Source organism: Dicentrarchus labrax, unplaced genomic scaffold (assembly GCF_905237075.1).
Source record: "Dicentrarchus labrax unplaced genomic scaffold, dlabrax2021, whole genome shotgun sequence".
Classification (NCBI taxonomy): Eukaryota; Metazoa; Chordata; class Actinopteri; family Moronidae; genus Dicentrarchus; species Dicentrarchus labrax.
The window spans coordinates 24,198,267-24,214,225 of NW_026136710.1; the positions used below are offsets into that span (position 1 = coordinate 24,198,267).

General features: G+C 40.8%; 1 protein-coding gene and 1 long non-coding RNA gene across 2 annotated transcripts in view; one reads left to right on the forward strand and one right to left on the reverse strand.

The window, feature by feature from the left end:
• Positions 1-15,959, forward strand: part of LOC127370391 (uncharacterized) — a 75,593-nt gene that overhangs the window by 54,649 nt on the left and 4,985 nt on the right. The window lies entirely within an intron of this gene.
• On the reverse strand, positions 1,284-14,751 carry prrc1 (proline-rich coiled-coil 1). Its single transcript, XM_051412343.1, has 9 exons — positions 14,656-14,751; positions 12,100-12,217; positions 11,596-11,994; positions 9,938-10,083; positions 8,189-8,291; positions 7,919-8,082; positions 7,696-7,799; positions 5,596-5,698; positions 1,284-4,992 (listed from the first exon to the last, which is right to left on the reverse strand). Exons 2-9 carry the CDS (start codon positions 12,176-12,178, stop codon positions 4,783-4,785), a joined length of 1,308 nt encoding a protein of 435 aa, XP_051268303.1. The 5' UTR covers positions 12,179-12,217; positions 14,656-14,751; the 3' UTR covers positions 1,284-4,782.

Consider the following 15,959-nt stretch of genomic DNA (forward strand, 5'->3'; position numbering starts at 1 on the left):
CTATCTACAATGCTCTAATCTACTACTCAACTCGCAAAGGAAACCCAGCGAAAAAGCGCACAATGCAGCTCTCACTCAGTTTTTGGAATGAATTTACAAAAGGAAGCAGTGAGGTGGTAAGTGAGGAGACTAATGTCCTAGAAAACTAGAAAATGTCCTAGAAAGCAACAGCCTCAACCAATAGCAAAGATGTGTGTGCTTTCGCCTCGGCCCTGTACAAAGGCATTCTCTATGGGTCCCTCTCCGTACCCATGGTTATTCATATCTGTGATCTTTGTGGGCCGTCCTCATATGAGGAACCTGTATACTCAGTCTCCTTTTTTTATTGGTCTAAGGCCTGTGATATCAAAAATCATAACATGCTTTGGAAACTCTTCCCGTTTTACATCAGCACAGGAGTTCCTCGGGGTTCAATCAGAATCAGAAATACTTTAATAATCCCTGGGGGGAAATTACTTTTAGGGGGGGGAGGAGCAGCTCCCAGACTCTGCTCCTGTGGGGGAGTACAGTGTGGGACTGGGAAAAAACCTCAGCAACATAAGAACTCAAAACAACTTGCACCGGGGGAGGTGGGAAAGGGGGGTGGAGGCGTACCAGCGCAGACAGGCAGCATCGGCAGCCAGCAGCCAGCGGTTTATACCCACAGTCTGAGCGCTAACAGCTCTGCTCACTTCATCAATCATGTCGGGCAGCTTCATGGGGCTTTGGACTGCTGACACCGTCTTCCGAAATTTCCGATACACCAGGGCAATGCCTAATCCAATCAGCAGATAGCCTGTTGTCATGGTTCCGAATATGTAGAGGTCCTCGATGTCCTCTACGGAAAGAATCGCCAGGCACACGACCCTCCACTTCTCCCAGGACTCCATCGTGTAACCAGCGGCAAACGTTCCTTCAGGGCAGACTGGTTCCCCCGAACCCGAGCTTCTCCCGAACCCGAGCTTCTCCCGAACCCGAGCTTCTCGTCAAGAAAATTCTGTCAGTTGCGTTGAGAGACCAGTAAACCTTTGGTCTCATCCTTTTTATAATCCTTTCTAGTTTTGTTGGTCAAATGTAAAAATACAGGAAGATTTGAAATATTTCATTGAAGTGTACATCTTTACCTGTAGATTGTCACCTTCCACAGGTTGCTAAAAACAGAAGTAAATAAATGAAGGACACATGTCCTCAGTGGTAGCTATGGAACAGACTCTGCTGAATAGATAGACTGGTGGAACAATATGTGGACAATATCTTTGTTCTACATTAACTTGTGGAACAAACAATGTAGGACTAATACAAACCAGCATTAAAAAGTGATTTATTTTATTTGTGTAAAAAGGCACATTTAGAGGACACAAAGTACACGAAGAATGTTCTTTCCACCCAGACTTCAGCAGGTTACTGCTAGCATCCTGCTACAGGTACTCATAGGTAGAGTGCTCACATAAAGCACAACGTTATTGTAGGCAAATATTTTGCAATAAAACAAGGCAAAATCAACAAATGTGATACAATGATTTTTTTTAACTAATACATTATATCCAAGAAAAATAAACAGGAAGGGTCATTATGTCACACTGGTCAGTGCAGTTAGCGTGGTGGTGAATGGGTAGACCACTCCATCTTTCCCCAAGCCAATGTTTCATGTGTTTTCAAAGTACACTTCGTTTGATTTGTATGTTAATTTACCAAGTTACATTATGCTAAATTTATAATGGACAGGAGCTTAGTATCAGACTAATGTTAACAGTAAGTTAGCTAAACTATGATAAACTCCTGGGTCTTCAACAGGGGGTCCACAACCCTTAGTGGGTTCTCAGAGTTAGTGCAGAGGGGCACCAAATTAAAATAATAAGTGTTTTTTTTCCCCTTAAAGAAAATCTACCTGCAGTATATAACCTTTATAAAACTTTTTTTTTTTTGTCATATTTGCTGAAACTTTCACTGTATCTTGATAATCTGTTAAAAAAAAAATAAAAAAATCTGGCTCCTCCTAGTGCTCCTAATGGCATTTAGAGGAATCCAACAAGCCTGAAGGTGAAAGTTTTAGCAAATATGACAAAAAGTTATGTTTTACTTACTTACTTTTAGTTACTGCAGTTTTAAAATATCATGTCTGCAAATACACATCAACATGAATCCAACATAATAGATACACTTGCCTATTTGTAGTGTGCATGTTATTGTAGGCCCAGTTTAATATGCAACACATCTTTATACGATATACGTATATAGGGGGTCCCTGCTCCATCGCTCTATAAGCTACGGGGTCTAGCCTGAAAAGCTCCTCAGTATATTAACTCTGAGCCTGTAAGCTAACGTTATGTAACCCAATCTACAGTTTGTTGACATGGTGACCAGATGTTATGTAGATTAGCCACAGCAGGTCACCAGACAAATGGGATTACAGGCCAGGTGTTGATTTTATTACGGCAGAGGTTGCGTCATTCAATTTAGATGAATTATTTTCTGATGATCAAGTTTGTGGTTAAAAGTTTTCTAAGTTTCTTAAAGCCATGTATATATGCCTTTGTTGTTTTACCTAACAATGCACAATTAATAATCAGGAGGTGGTTTGTAAAGGTTTCATTTGAAGACGTGATATTCCCATAACAATAATTATTAGCACTGTCCTTCATCGTAAAGCAGCCACCGGATCCAATTAAAAGGTAGAGAGGAGTGAAGAACACAGATTTTTTACAATATTTATTTATCATCTGCAGAAGGCGGACCTCCCCTTAAAAGGCTCTAACTCAAAATAGCTGATCTGAGCTAATCTGGCAGAACCCCAACCGTCAATTTATTTATTTAAACTTTATACATAGTCATACTTTACTCCCTGCACATTAACTTCATAGACACAGCAAGAATGGAACACCAGGCTGCCAACAGCAAACATTTCAGACAGCAAAACAAGCAACTACTACGAGAAGATCGTAATTATCACTGCTCTCCGCATCCATAGATCCAAATGCACACATGGAAATATCTATTCTGTAAAGTGAGTTCTTCATTAAAGGTCATATGATGTAGATATGTTGGGGTTTAGTGAGCTTCTGCACACATCTCCCATAGGCTTTAATAGAACTGGCACCAAAGTCTGGCACCAAGCACGGCATTAGAACATCAGTATGATGACATAATGACCCTTCCTTCTCTGTATACGAAACACAATGACATAATTTTGTCCCCATCAAACCATTCTGGCTGTGTCACAGTTGCACACCATATTCTAAATCTAACTGGACTTACTGACTTAAGTATATGTACAAAGACCAGCATGCAGACTAAACTTGCTTGACTTAAGCTAAAGACTTGCTTCAATGGACCAAAAAACAAACGATCATCACAAACAATGCTTCAAAACAATAAACCATTTTCAGCACAATTGCTTCATATTGATTCAATGCTTTACAAAGCTTCTATGCCAAACTGTCTCAGGGGCCCCCGAACCTCAGGGCCCCCTCTAAGGCCGTAGGTTCACTGTGTGGAAAATGATTTATGATCATCTAAAAGTTTAATTTTCAGTTGGAATATGGGAATATGCACTAAAGGACAATACCTACTGACATTAGCCTCATTTGAGATCAGCCAGTCAACTTGATCAAAGAGCTGATTGGCTCTAAGTTTTGACAAATACAAGTTTTCTTCTGTGTTGGCTCCTGTGTTACTACCTGAGCTTAAGGCCCTGTGTCACAGTCAAGTTTTAATACCTTTATTATTTAATTATGCTTACATGTTGCATAATTCCAAATTATTTTGTGTTTCATAAACCACCAAGCCTTTTGAGTCCACCATTTAGCAGCTGCCTTAGATTCTCTGAGCCGAAAAGGTGTTGCAATCAGATGCCATTAAATAGCCCCAGGGCCCTCTAGTAGGGCTAGAGGGATTTTTTTGTTCCAACAAAGACAATAGATACATTTTTACAGCTAAAAATACATTTAAAAAGGAGGTGGACGGTGAGTTGATGACTGTAGCAACAGCTCAGAAAACGATGGACAAAATTAAATCATTAAACACATTTTTTAAATTTTACCAGCTTTTTTGCCAGGTTTTGAAATGTGAAATTGGCAGTAGTGTCAATATATCAGTGAATACCTTTTAGCATTTCCCAGTACTACAAAACAAGTACTTACACTGCTAACTATTACAGTGTTACAGTATATACTAGAGGACTTTATAGATCCACTCAGTTCTAAGTATGGCCAGAGTCAGGCCAGGTCCACATTATATTCAGTCTAATTGGGTCACACAGGGTCATGTTTTTTCTACTCATCTCAGGGTTCAGGTCAGAAGCGTTCTCTCTCTGTTTGGGTCTGCCTAGCACTACAGCATTTTGGATTGGGTCTTCATAAAAATTCATACCAGAAAGTAAGTTTTCCAAAAAGTTAGATCTGTGGCGACTTTTAGTGCATACAATACAGCTGGGACATAGTCCATGTAATAGTCTCTACGATAAGCATTTCGTAAACAAAAGCAGAAAATGAAATATTGCCACAGTATGTGTTAATGTTGTTGATATTAATATACATGATGTGTAATAATCTTTCAATGATGACGAGATCAGTTAATGGTTAAGTCCTGATGGCCTTTCAGTAAAATCCTGCTGACATGTTAAAGGTCAGTCAATATCTTTGATCATAAACATCAATATCTTTAAAGAAATGTGCATTTGGCTTTGCCCCACAAGGACACATGGAGGATGGATGGAGAGCTACCTCGCTGTCCCATCAGCTAGTTTTTCCTCCAGCACGTCCACACTTCCTCCCAATATGCGACAGAAACCGGAACCGTTCAGCATCACACAGTCCTGGGTGGCAGCTGCTGTTTGTAGATTCCAGCCAGAGCTTTGGCAGCGCTCTGGATCATCTGCCGTTGGGTCATGCCCGTCATGGCCTGATGCCAGTCTGTTCTGTTGATGTTGGGCAGGTTGCGTTCCAGGACCTCACCCACAGTGACAATCAGACCTGACCAGCGCAGGCTGTAGTCTGGAGGGGTCAGGGACTGAGCCTGCACAGGGGAACAATACAGAACAGTCTAATTAGTTGCTGGAGGGGTCTAAGTGAGTGATACTGAATAAAGTTTGAAGCCAATTATTTGCCCCCATCAATGACAATAAACCAACCTGCAACTCAATCAATCAATCAACTCTGCAACTACTTACAGGGCACAATAAGCTGATAATTAGCCTGATTGGCCAGCATCAGCAATCAATACACACACTATTAATCAAACTAATAACTAACAGCAGTTAACGTCAGACAACCTTACCATTACATAGTTTAAATGTAACTAAAAGCTCCCTGCACCAAACTCCCTTTAAGAAATATCACATTTTAACAATTAATACTGTGTCAGAGACATCTGGGTAATGAAATATATATTGAAATGATATTTACAGTTTTTTTTGTAAAACTATGATTTTAATATTGGGACTTTTTTTTTTTATATTAATGACTTTTTTCTTGAAATTAAAGTCTTAATTTCAAGAAAAAGATATTACAATTTGTTTCTATTAATATTTAAACTTTATCCTTGAAAGCCCAATCAATGGCCCTAATACTCTGTGGTCCATGTGAGTGTGTGTGCCTTACAGGTGCTGATGATTTGTACCTGTTGGGCGTGATCCAGAGCCACAGGAGTTGCCTGAGTGAAGACCTCAATGCGGATGCTGTGACCAGGGTCCTCCAAGATCAAACATCCAATGTCGAACCACCTGGAGAATACAAAAAGGATTCTGAAAATTCATGGCATTTATACATCTGCATTTACAGTTAGGCCCAGAAATATTTGGACAATGACACAATTTTGAAATGAAACTACTGAGATGCAATTAAAGTGCAGACTTTCAGGTTTAACTTGAGGGATTGAACAAAAATATCCTATGAAATGTTTAGGAATTGCAACCATTTTTATACAAAGTCTCCTACTTTCAGCAGAAAATATATCCCTATACACTTCAACATTCATCCAGCTGCTTCTGTCTCCTGTCACATCATCAATAAACACTAGTGACCCAGTGCCGTTGGAAGCCATGCATGCCCATGCCATCACACTGCCTCCACCATGTTTTACAGAAGATGTGGTGTGCTTTGGATCATGAGCCGTTCCAAGCCTTCTCCATACTTTCTTCTTCCCATCATTCTGGTACAGGTTGATCTTAGTTTCATCTGTCCAAAGAACGCTGTTCCAGAACTGGGCTGGCACCTTTAGATGTTTTTTTAGCAAAGTCTAATCTGGCCTTTCTATTTTTGAGGCTGATTAATGGATTGCACCTTGTGGTGAACCCTCTGTATTTGCTCTCATGCAGTCTTCTCTTTATGGTAGACTTACATACTGATACACCTACTTCCTGGAGAGTGTTGTTGGGTGGATGTTGTGAAGGGGTTTTTCTTCACCATAGAAAGGATCCTGCGATCATCTACCACTGTTGTCTTCCGTGGACGTCCAGGACTTTTTGAGTTCCTGAACTCACCAGTGCGCGCTTTTCTTCTCAGGATGTACCAAACTGTTGATTTTCGCTATCTCACTGATGGATTTCTTCTTTTTTGCAGCCTAGGGATGGTCTGTTTCACTTCCATTGAGAGCTCCTTTGACTGCATGTTGTTGGTTCACAGCAACAGGTTCCAAATGCAAATGCCACATCTGGAATCAACTCCAGACCTTTTACCTGCTTAATTGATGATGGGTTAAGGAGGGAATAGCCCATGCAGCCCATGAAATAGCTTTTGAGTTAATTGTCCAATTACCTTTGGTCCCTTGAAAAAGAGGTGGCTACATATTAAAGAGCTGGAATTCCTAAACCCTTCCTCCAATCTGGATGTGAATACCCTCAAATTAAAGCTGGGAGTCTGCACTTTAAGCCCACATTGATTATATAACTGTATCTTGAATATGTTTTGGTTCTTTAGCTAGACACCGAAATTTACCATTAGGAGCACTAGGAGGAGCCAGAGGAACCTGATTTTTTCACAGATTATCTGTCTCGTGTACTACTTTCAGGACATAGTGAAAGTTTCAGCAAATATGACAAAAGATTTTTTTATTAAATGTCCACTGCAGCTTTGATGGAAGGTGGGTATGCATCGAGATCGGATCTGCCTGACCACATCTGTAGGTAGTCTAGCTCGCATTCTGTGCAGATCTTAGGTAGGTGTAAACAAAATCTGAATGTAACTGATACAGGTATTTGTTTTGAGCTAACACAACAGTTGTTTTAAATTTACAGAGCAAGCAAGAGAGAAGGCTGAAAGAGACTTACTTTACATTTACTGATTATACGTCTGTTCTGTGCCCCTATACGGGTGGGAATGAATGATATACAGTAAGTAATGACTGTGTGCAGCTGATCTGTTGTTAACAAGGCATATCATTTATCTAAACACCTAGAGACACCTACAGCATCCTACACGCCGGTACTGCAACACACTATATTTTTTATAGAAATAAAGGAACTTTGCCGAATTTACAAATAATTAAGAATTTCATATATTTATGTACGTATGTATGTATGTATGTATGAATGAATGAATGTGTATATACATACACATACACATACATATATAAAAAAAAGTTTCCCCTGACTCAACACCTGACAAAGTTCTGTGATTTTTTTAAGGGAGTCTGGGGCCGATTTGCCACTCAAATTACTGTTTTAAACAGTTTGAATTGGAAAGAGCTTTGGTTCTCAATGTATGTGTGTTTTCTTCCTACTTGTCAGGAAAGAGCTCGGCGATGAAGTTTTCCAAAGAGACCACTGGCTGCTTCTCATGAATCACACCGGATCGACGCAGGCTGTCAATGCGCTCTTGAGCGCCCTGCACACAAACACACAGGTTTTAGTCAGACCTGATGAGTATGAAGAATTCTGACCTTGCTGTTACATTGATACCAACCATTTTAAATAATATGGTAGGAGAACTAGTTGTGAACTGACCTTGACACCAGCTGCGTAGCCCACAGGCTGTGGAGCGATGTTAGACTGACCAGGCTCTCCAGTGACCATGGCCATTCCAAAAACCTCCTGGAAGGCATCTCTGACTGCTTCCACATTCTGCTCCTTATCTGAAGTCACCACAATGTCAATGTCCCCACCAGATTCTGGAGAGCAACAACACAGCAACATTTATTGAGGACATTTTAACATTTAGTCAACTTTCTTCATGAAGGGATAATGCAGTGCTGAGGAGTGAACAGGTTGACTCACTGATGTATGGAGCCATGCCAGGATCCAGAGTGGTGATCATGGACTCCACAGAGTGCTTGGTTTTGTCCAGGACTGTCTTTACTACATGGTTACCTGCTACTCCCTGACGAAAACACAGACAAAACACAGAACATGACAGAATACAATCCTAAAAATGGACACATTCATACAGACCAATCACATTTTCACAATTTGTTTATAAATCTGATGTCACGTGAGCCACCAAACTACCAGCAACATAAAGAAGGAAACAACTAAATATTTCAGTTTTTTGTTAAAGCCACAGCTACCTAGCTAGTTAATCTAAATTAATCGTTAGCTAGCTAGTTATGATGCATTCCATATAATGCATTCCATTTGCTGAACTGGGAAGTCAGAATTTCGGAAGATCAACTGGACGCCCCCTGAAATCGGATTTCCAACTAGGAAAGTCAGAAGACCTCAACAACCACAACCTCAAAATCCAAGATGGCTGTAATTGTAGTAAAATTAAAATTGTAGTAATATTCTGTTTATTAGCACTTCTGTCTCTTGTTTCTCATTAAATCAGCTGTACACATATTACTGGCCCAGATCTATCTGCGGACATGTTTGTATGAGCAAAATACAGCTAATGTATGGTATTGCTAACAATGGCTAATGGCTAACCTGGCTGGGGCATGTGTCACATCTATTTTTTTTTTTTAAAGTATTTTTATTTTTTATTGTCTTTATGATAGTGACAGCTGAAGACAGACAGGAAAGGGAGGCAGAGAGAGGGATAACCATCGTCAAAATGTGGTTGTCTTTTCAACATAGAGAGCCTAGCACATAGCATATCTAATGGTGCTATCCATTTGTCTCGTAAATCCCCTGCCCGAGTTGGAAAGTGTAAATCTCGCAGCTATCTCGCGACATTTCACCGAGACACACCCCCTTTTGGTCGTAATATCTGCCGTCCCACTCGGGGCTCCTCAGAGTACACCGAGCTAAACGAGGGTGAACGTACGACTCGCAAAACAAAGATGGCTGCGCCAATATTTCATATAAGTTGAGATGTATTTTCTTTGTGTTTGTACTACGTTGGTCATTTTAATGTCGATTTTAAATGCTCTTACACACTTGTTTACATTGCTGCTTTAGTCCGGTCACCAATTTATGCATTGCACGGTGTTGCTGTGCGTGCAATACAATGCAAAGTTTTGTTTTCGAGCTGGTTTGCTAAATAGGCTAATGTAGCTAACAATAACACTAGCCTGCCACTGCCCCTGGTGGCTCGAGACAAAATATAACAAGACAGCTGCTGCACTGGTGGTGTCCATGTTCTTTCCGACTCGTAATGCCCGAAGACAAACTGGAACGCTATAAGTGGTACAAACGTCACGTTCGCGCGTCAGAGCAACTCGGGCAGGGGATTTACGAGACAAATGGATAGCACCATAAGTTCAGGAAAGGAGGAAGTTGACCGAGGTTCTGACCGGGGCTTGCTCAGCTGTTATTGGAGCACAGAGCAAAAAGGGGACTTAAGAAGGGTAATTTAAACAGGGATTAAGAAGATGACTCTGTGCTAATAATGAATCACCTGGGGTTAACTACAGTACAATAGCAGCCAACTGGTGCAAATCACATCCTCAGAGGACACATCTGGAGTTATTAGAGCCAGGCCAACATTAGTTTATTGCAGATATATGGGTCTGGGTTTGAATGCATTTATTAAATGTGTGAAATGTATGTTTGAAGTCGAAACACATTTGATTAGAGGGGTATTACCTTGAAAAAGCCCCAGATGCCTCCACCAGTGTTGGTGTCTCCAGACACTCTGGGATCTTCCTGCTCCTCTGGGAAAGTGATGGGAGATCCAGTATCTAATCCTCCTGACATGGCTGGCTGCTGAACCAGGGGGTTTGACACTACACCTGGAAGATGGGACAATTTTTAAAACACAACTATAATGAAAAACACATGTGACAAATGTAATTGTACCCATGTTCAACTTAAGGGTGTTAGAGTATTCATACTGAAATTGTAGCAACTGGCCAGGAGGTGGGGCTATAACAACAAACAGTTTTGGCATGTAACTTTGGATTCGAAAGACTCAGAATCAATTCTATTCTAGACGTATCTGTGCATATAAGCCACACCCACTTGGCCTTGATAGATTTTCTGCCATTTTGAGTTTTGTCCAAATCTGTTTTCTCACTACTCTTCCTACAAATTTTAAGCAATCAAAATTGGTTACATAGCATATCTGGACCAATCCAGTTAAAACTTGGTCCACATAAGGAAAAAAAGTGGAGTATGTAATATGTTTTTTTACAACTTTTCACAACAGAATGTTAAAATCTGGAAAATGTGAATAGACCCTGCAATTGTCTTTTAAACCTGCACTAATGAATAAAGAATTTGAAATATATTTATTATAACAACCTGTGTCTTTAAGTTCAGTTTTAGATTAACACCCATAAATCAAAATTGGCTTAAAGGACCAATGTGTAGGATTTAGTGGAATCTAGCAGTGTAGTTCCAGATAGCCACTCCCTCCCAGGACTCACCCTGCATTTCTGACAATCCCCCCCAAATGTTGGAATTTTAAGCTATTGTAATAAAACTCAGTGCACATATTGGATGCTAGGTCTGAGCTTCGCTGAGCAGCCTTGGGATGTTCTGTTCCATAAATGCAATATCTCATATATATATATATATATAAAAAAAGGAGGGTCCAGACGATTGTCGAACCTCTGAAGAAGAACAGTACGGGTTCCGTCCTGGTCGTGGAACAACAGACCAACTCTTTACTCTCTCAGGTGTCCTGGAAGGGGCCTGGGAGTATGCCCATCCGGTCTACATGTGCTTTGTGGATTTGGAGAATGCATATGACCAGGTTCCCCAGGATATCCTGTGGGAAGTGCTGCGGGAGTATGGGGTGAGGGGGCCACTTCTCAGGGCCATCCAAGCCCTGTATTTCCAAAGCAAGAGTTGTGTCCGGATTCTTGGTCGTAAGTCGGACTCGTTTCCAGTGGGTGTTGGCCTCCGCCAGGGCTGCGCTTTGTCACCAATCCTGTTTGTGACTTTCATGTACAGGATATCGAGTTCCTACCCTCTCCTATGGTCATGAGAGATGGGTCGTGACCGAAAGAACGAGATCCCGGGTACAAGTGACCGAAATGGGTTTCCTCAGGAGGGTGGCCGGCGTCTCCCTTAGGGATAGGGTGAGAAGCTCGGACATCCGCAAGGGACTCGGAGTAGAGCTGCTTCTCCTTTGCGTCGAAAGGAGCCAGCTTAGATGGTTCGGCATCTGATGAGGATGCCTCCAGGGCATACACGCATAATGTGTGTATCTATCACATATGTGGTTTGGAATAGTGAGTTCCACCTGTTGACAATGTTCATATACATACATAGTTGTTAAAGAAGATCATGGCTGTTACCTGGCATGGCGGTAGGACTGGAGAATGTTGGCATCAGTGGCGTCTGTGGCGTTCGCCCAGCGTGGCCCCGCGTGATGTCATATCCGGCACTCATGGAGAAGCTGGATACGGGTGGACCTACAGGAGGGGCCGACATGCTGGGAGCCGAGGGGGGCGGTGGTCTGATGGGGGAGGCCAGAGGAGGCAGAGTGGGGGAGGTGGAAGGAGGGAAGGGGGAGCTGCTGGTGAAGGGGGAGGCAAGTGTGGAGACCGGAGGGAACTGGGAGGAGAGGGAGGGGGCTGCAGCCAAAGGGCTGCTGAAAACAGGGAGAGAGGGAAGAGGGGGGAGGGCGGTGGAGACTGAGGGGTTACCAATGGAGACGGAGCTGGTGCCTGGGAGGGACAGAGGGCTGGACAGACCTGAAACACAAAGAACAACTCAGGGATACTAAAGACTGAAGACTAAAGAGGACTGGAGGTTCACTGGTGTGCTCACATAAGAACATTTCACAGGTCATGTCTTACCTATGGTCATTGGTAAACCACTCAGAGGAGGCGTAGGGCTGGCAGGAGGCGTAGTCTCAATCCCACTCTCTTCCATCATCTTCTCAGCCTTTTACCTTAACTTCAGCCCACAATATAGCTGCAATAAGAGGTTGTGATCAGTCAGGGTGTGTTTAGCTTATCAGATGACTGGTAGGGAGCCCAAAGTGCAACTTTATCCATCTATAGTACGGAATGTCAAATTTGTTTTTGAATATGCAACACTCCAAAGCAAAGCAGACACCACTGTCAGCTCTCATTTTTCAAATAGGGACAGAAATTGGATCATAAGTGTAGCAAACTAAAATGATCATGGGTGTGGAAGAGTCTAGTTTGGTTAACATTTTACAACTTTGTGGGTTTTGAGGAGTCTGGACAGCAATAAGACAGCGACAGTAAGAGTGAGAGATAGGGACAAAGAGTAATAGAGTGAACGAGTGTTGATTGTGTTATCCTCGTTTGTGATAGCGGATGACTAATTGCGGAATGCACCAATTTATCTGCAAATGTATCGGTCAATATTCACCTTGTTTGACGGACATGACGCCTACCTGCAAATAAGATGGCATTCACGGATAACGTGTTGTTTATCAGTTGTGTCGCATCTATTTTGCACTGACTAAATGTTGCATTGGTTGTTTCCAACTCGAATACTAGAGAAATAATCACCCATTTTCCAGCAAAAATCTCCAGAACAACAAGCACAGCTCAATTACGCACGCATCACTTAAATACAGCCTTACCTAGGGTTGCACAATTAATCGAAATATTATCTAAATCGCAGAAGCTGCACTTTTTGATAAACCCAAATTGTGTGAAAAAAGGCATGTCCTACAAATCTTGTTCTCGAGATGTAAGAAATTTGGTACAAACCAAAACAAATGTCACATCAGCATGATTTCTTTTAAACTGTGAGGCAAAAATGGTCATTCCCACTAATTGTGAATCATTTCGTTATTGTAATTCCTAGGGATGCACAATAATTAATCAGGGCAGATAAATGATCAGTCCATAAAGGGAAATTCATGTTTTTTTAATCAAATTATAGTTAGTCTTTAGAGAGATGTACGATATGGACCAATCAGTCATAACATTGTGAGCACTGACAGGTGAAGTGAATAACACTGATTATCTGGTTACCATGGCTCCTGTCAGTGGGTGGGATATATCAGGCAGCAAGTAAACATTTTGTCCTCAAAGTTGATGTTAGAAGCAGGAAAAATGGGCAGTGTGAGGATTTGAGCGACTTTGACAAGGGCCACATTGTGATAGCTAGACAACTGGGTCAGAGGATCCCTAAAACTGTAGCTCTTGTGGGGTGTTCCCGGTCTGCAGTGGTACCTATCAAAAGAGGTCCAAGGAAGGAAAAGAACCAGAGACAGGGTCATGGGGGGCTAAGGCTCATTGATGTACGTGGGGAGTGAAGGCTGGCCCATTTGGTCCGATCCAACAGACGAGCTACTGTAGCTCAAACTGCTGAAACAGTTAATGCTGGTTCTGATAGAAAGGTGTCAGAACACACAGTGCAGAGCAGTTTGTTGGTATGGGGCTGCAGAACATTCTGACCACCAGGGTGCCCGTGTGGTCAGAATATTATGGCGAATAGGTGTATCATGCCTATATCAAAACAAAGAAAGATGATGTATTCTTTTATTCTGTTCTATAGGAAACACATGCATATGTTTACAGCAGGAGGCATGACAGTTTTAGTACAGTGCTTGACACCAACTTTTTCCCCACCTTCCCAAAACGTACAAAGCACTAACATCTTTCAAAAGTAGCCGATTATCTCAAAATGAAAAATAATCAGCCCGATTAATCAGTCTATCACCAATTATAAATTACGATACATGATCATTTATTTTAATTTCTTTTGCAAAACAACTGATAGGCTTTATATTTTATGAAAGCCAAAGTATGTTTGATAAAAATAAAAAATAAACATTTGAAGATTCAGAAGTGTTGTTTGTTGTTGCTGTGTTAAAAATAGTGATGTCACTTACATTAGGTTAGAACAGAGCTGAGAACAGAGATCAGTCTTACTTACAGGCTGTATCAAAGTATAAAGAGTTCTGCACTGACTATACAGTGAACTGGAACACGGATACTCCGCTTTAACATCGCAACGATGAACTATTGTGCGTCTATTACACCATTAAGCCCATTCTAATGGCGTTGAGTCGTTTTGTTCAGCCTTGTAAAGGACAACACAACACAGCGCTTATACTTTCGACTTATATCGGGTCAATCCCGCCTTGTGTAAAAACTACGGTAAGCTTATCTAATAGAGTTAAACTAATAAAGTAACGCGTCAGTATTGTTTTAAAGCGACGAAACATCCAAATGCTAGCTTCATTAAACACACAACAGCTCAGCTGTACACGTGTACAGACACACTGAGCTCGAGCTCCAGAAACAAGAACATGGAGAGAGTGACGTGGACAGTTTTATAAAGCTCTACAGGAAATAAGCAACAGTGAATGATAACGTTATGTGTCTCTCTATTGAGATAAAACAACAAACAGCTTCACTACTAACCTGCTAGCTGGACTAGCTACGTCTCTGCACACCCATGAATAAACCACCGACCTACTTTGATGACGTCTGTAACGCCACGTCATAGATCTGTACAGTATGGTTTGTTGGAGCTTGAGAAAAGCGTCTCTACCGCCGCCATCTTGCGGCGGGTGGTGGCCTGCTCAGATCATTGACAGCACATATAGATATATATATATATTTACTATATGTTACTAAATCCTACACTCTGATCCTTTAAGTGCTGATCTGGGATGTTCTTACCTAACAAAATAAATGCTTATGTTATTTTACAACATTTTACTGTTACAAAGGAACTGAATTTGATATATCACAATAATACAATCTTTATTTTAAGCAAAATTAAGGTTACTCATTTACATATCAGTATCAGTGTGCTAAAACTTATATTTATCAATCTTTCTCTAGATTTATATGATATTACAGCTAGTTGTACAAAACTGTAAGATTGGTACAACAAACTGTGACTGTTACACTCTGCACAACCCTGCAGATACACTGCATATCTATTTTTGTACATAATTGATTTGATTTGAATTGCATTGAATTGAATTGCATTGAATTGAATTGAATTGCATTGAATTGAATGTGTGACCTTAAATGTGAATAAGCAAAATGTGAATATCCCAACCAAAAATTGTATTACAACTAAATTGTGAAGCCTGTCAGTAATGCAATTAATCATTTAACTTTGTGTTTCTTGTAACAGGACTGTCTTTTTTATTTTCAGAATAATTAACAAAATTATATAATGACCATTGTACAGCAGTAATAACACTTATATATATATATATATATATATATATATATATATATATATATATATGGGGTAAGTTAAGTTTTAATATTAGGCTATAGAACTGTTACTGTTACTATCTTTATTAGATAAAGTGTAACAGCAGAATTTTTCATTTAACCAGGTATCTTGTATCAAAAATAAAACTCTAGCATTGTTACAAAGCAAACTGATTGAAAATCGGTTGAAAATTGAAGGGAAATGAATTCCCTACAGGCTCCCCTGTACCAACATGGCCGCAGCAGCGGACATTCTACGTATATACCTGCCACGTCGACTCGGCCGTGACGTTAGCGGGAGCGCCCGAACACACTTCGTGAAACCACGTGACCAAACAGTTCCCCCAGACTAGTAGTTTGTGCATTTTTCAGCATCATATCTCACAAATGCACCAGCAGTCTAATGAGATTTTTTTGAAAGGAATTCTTAATTTGTTCATACAGATATAGATTTCTCTTAACTTAAATACATGTGAACTTCTGGCTATTAA

What these genes read in the sequence shown, in the direction of transcription:
- prrc1 (XM_051412343.1), bottom strand. Translation starts at nt 12,178, where the DNA reads ATGATGGAAGAGAGTGGGATTGAGACTACGCCTCCTGCCAGCCCTACG. An exon ending in TGGTTTACCAATGACCATAG is followed by an intron (nt 11,995 to 12,099) that starts GTAAGACATGAC and finishes TTTGTGTTTCAG; the next exon opens with GTCTGTCCAGCCCTCTGTCC. An exon ending in GCATCTGGGGCTTTTTCAAG is followed by an intron (nt 8,292 to 9,937) that starts GTAATACCCCTC and finishes TGTTTTCGTCAG; the next exon opens with GGAGTAGCAGGTAACCATGT.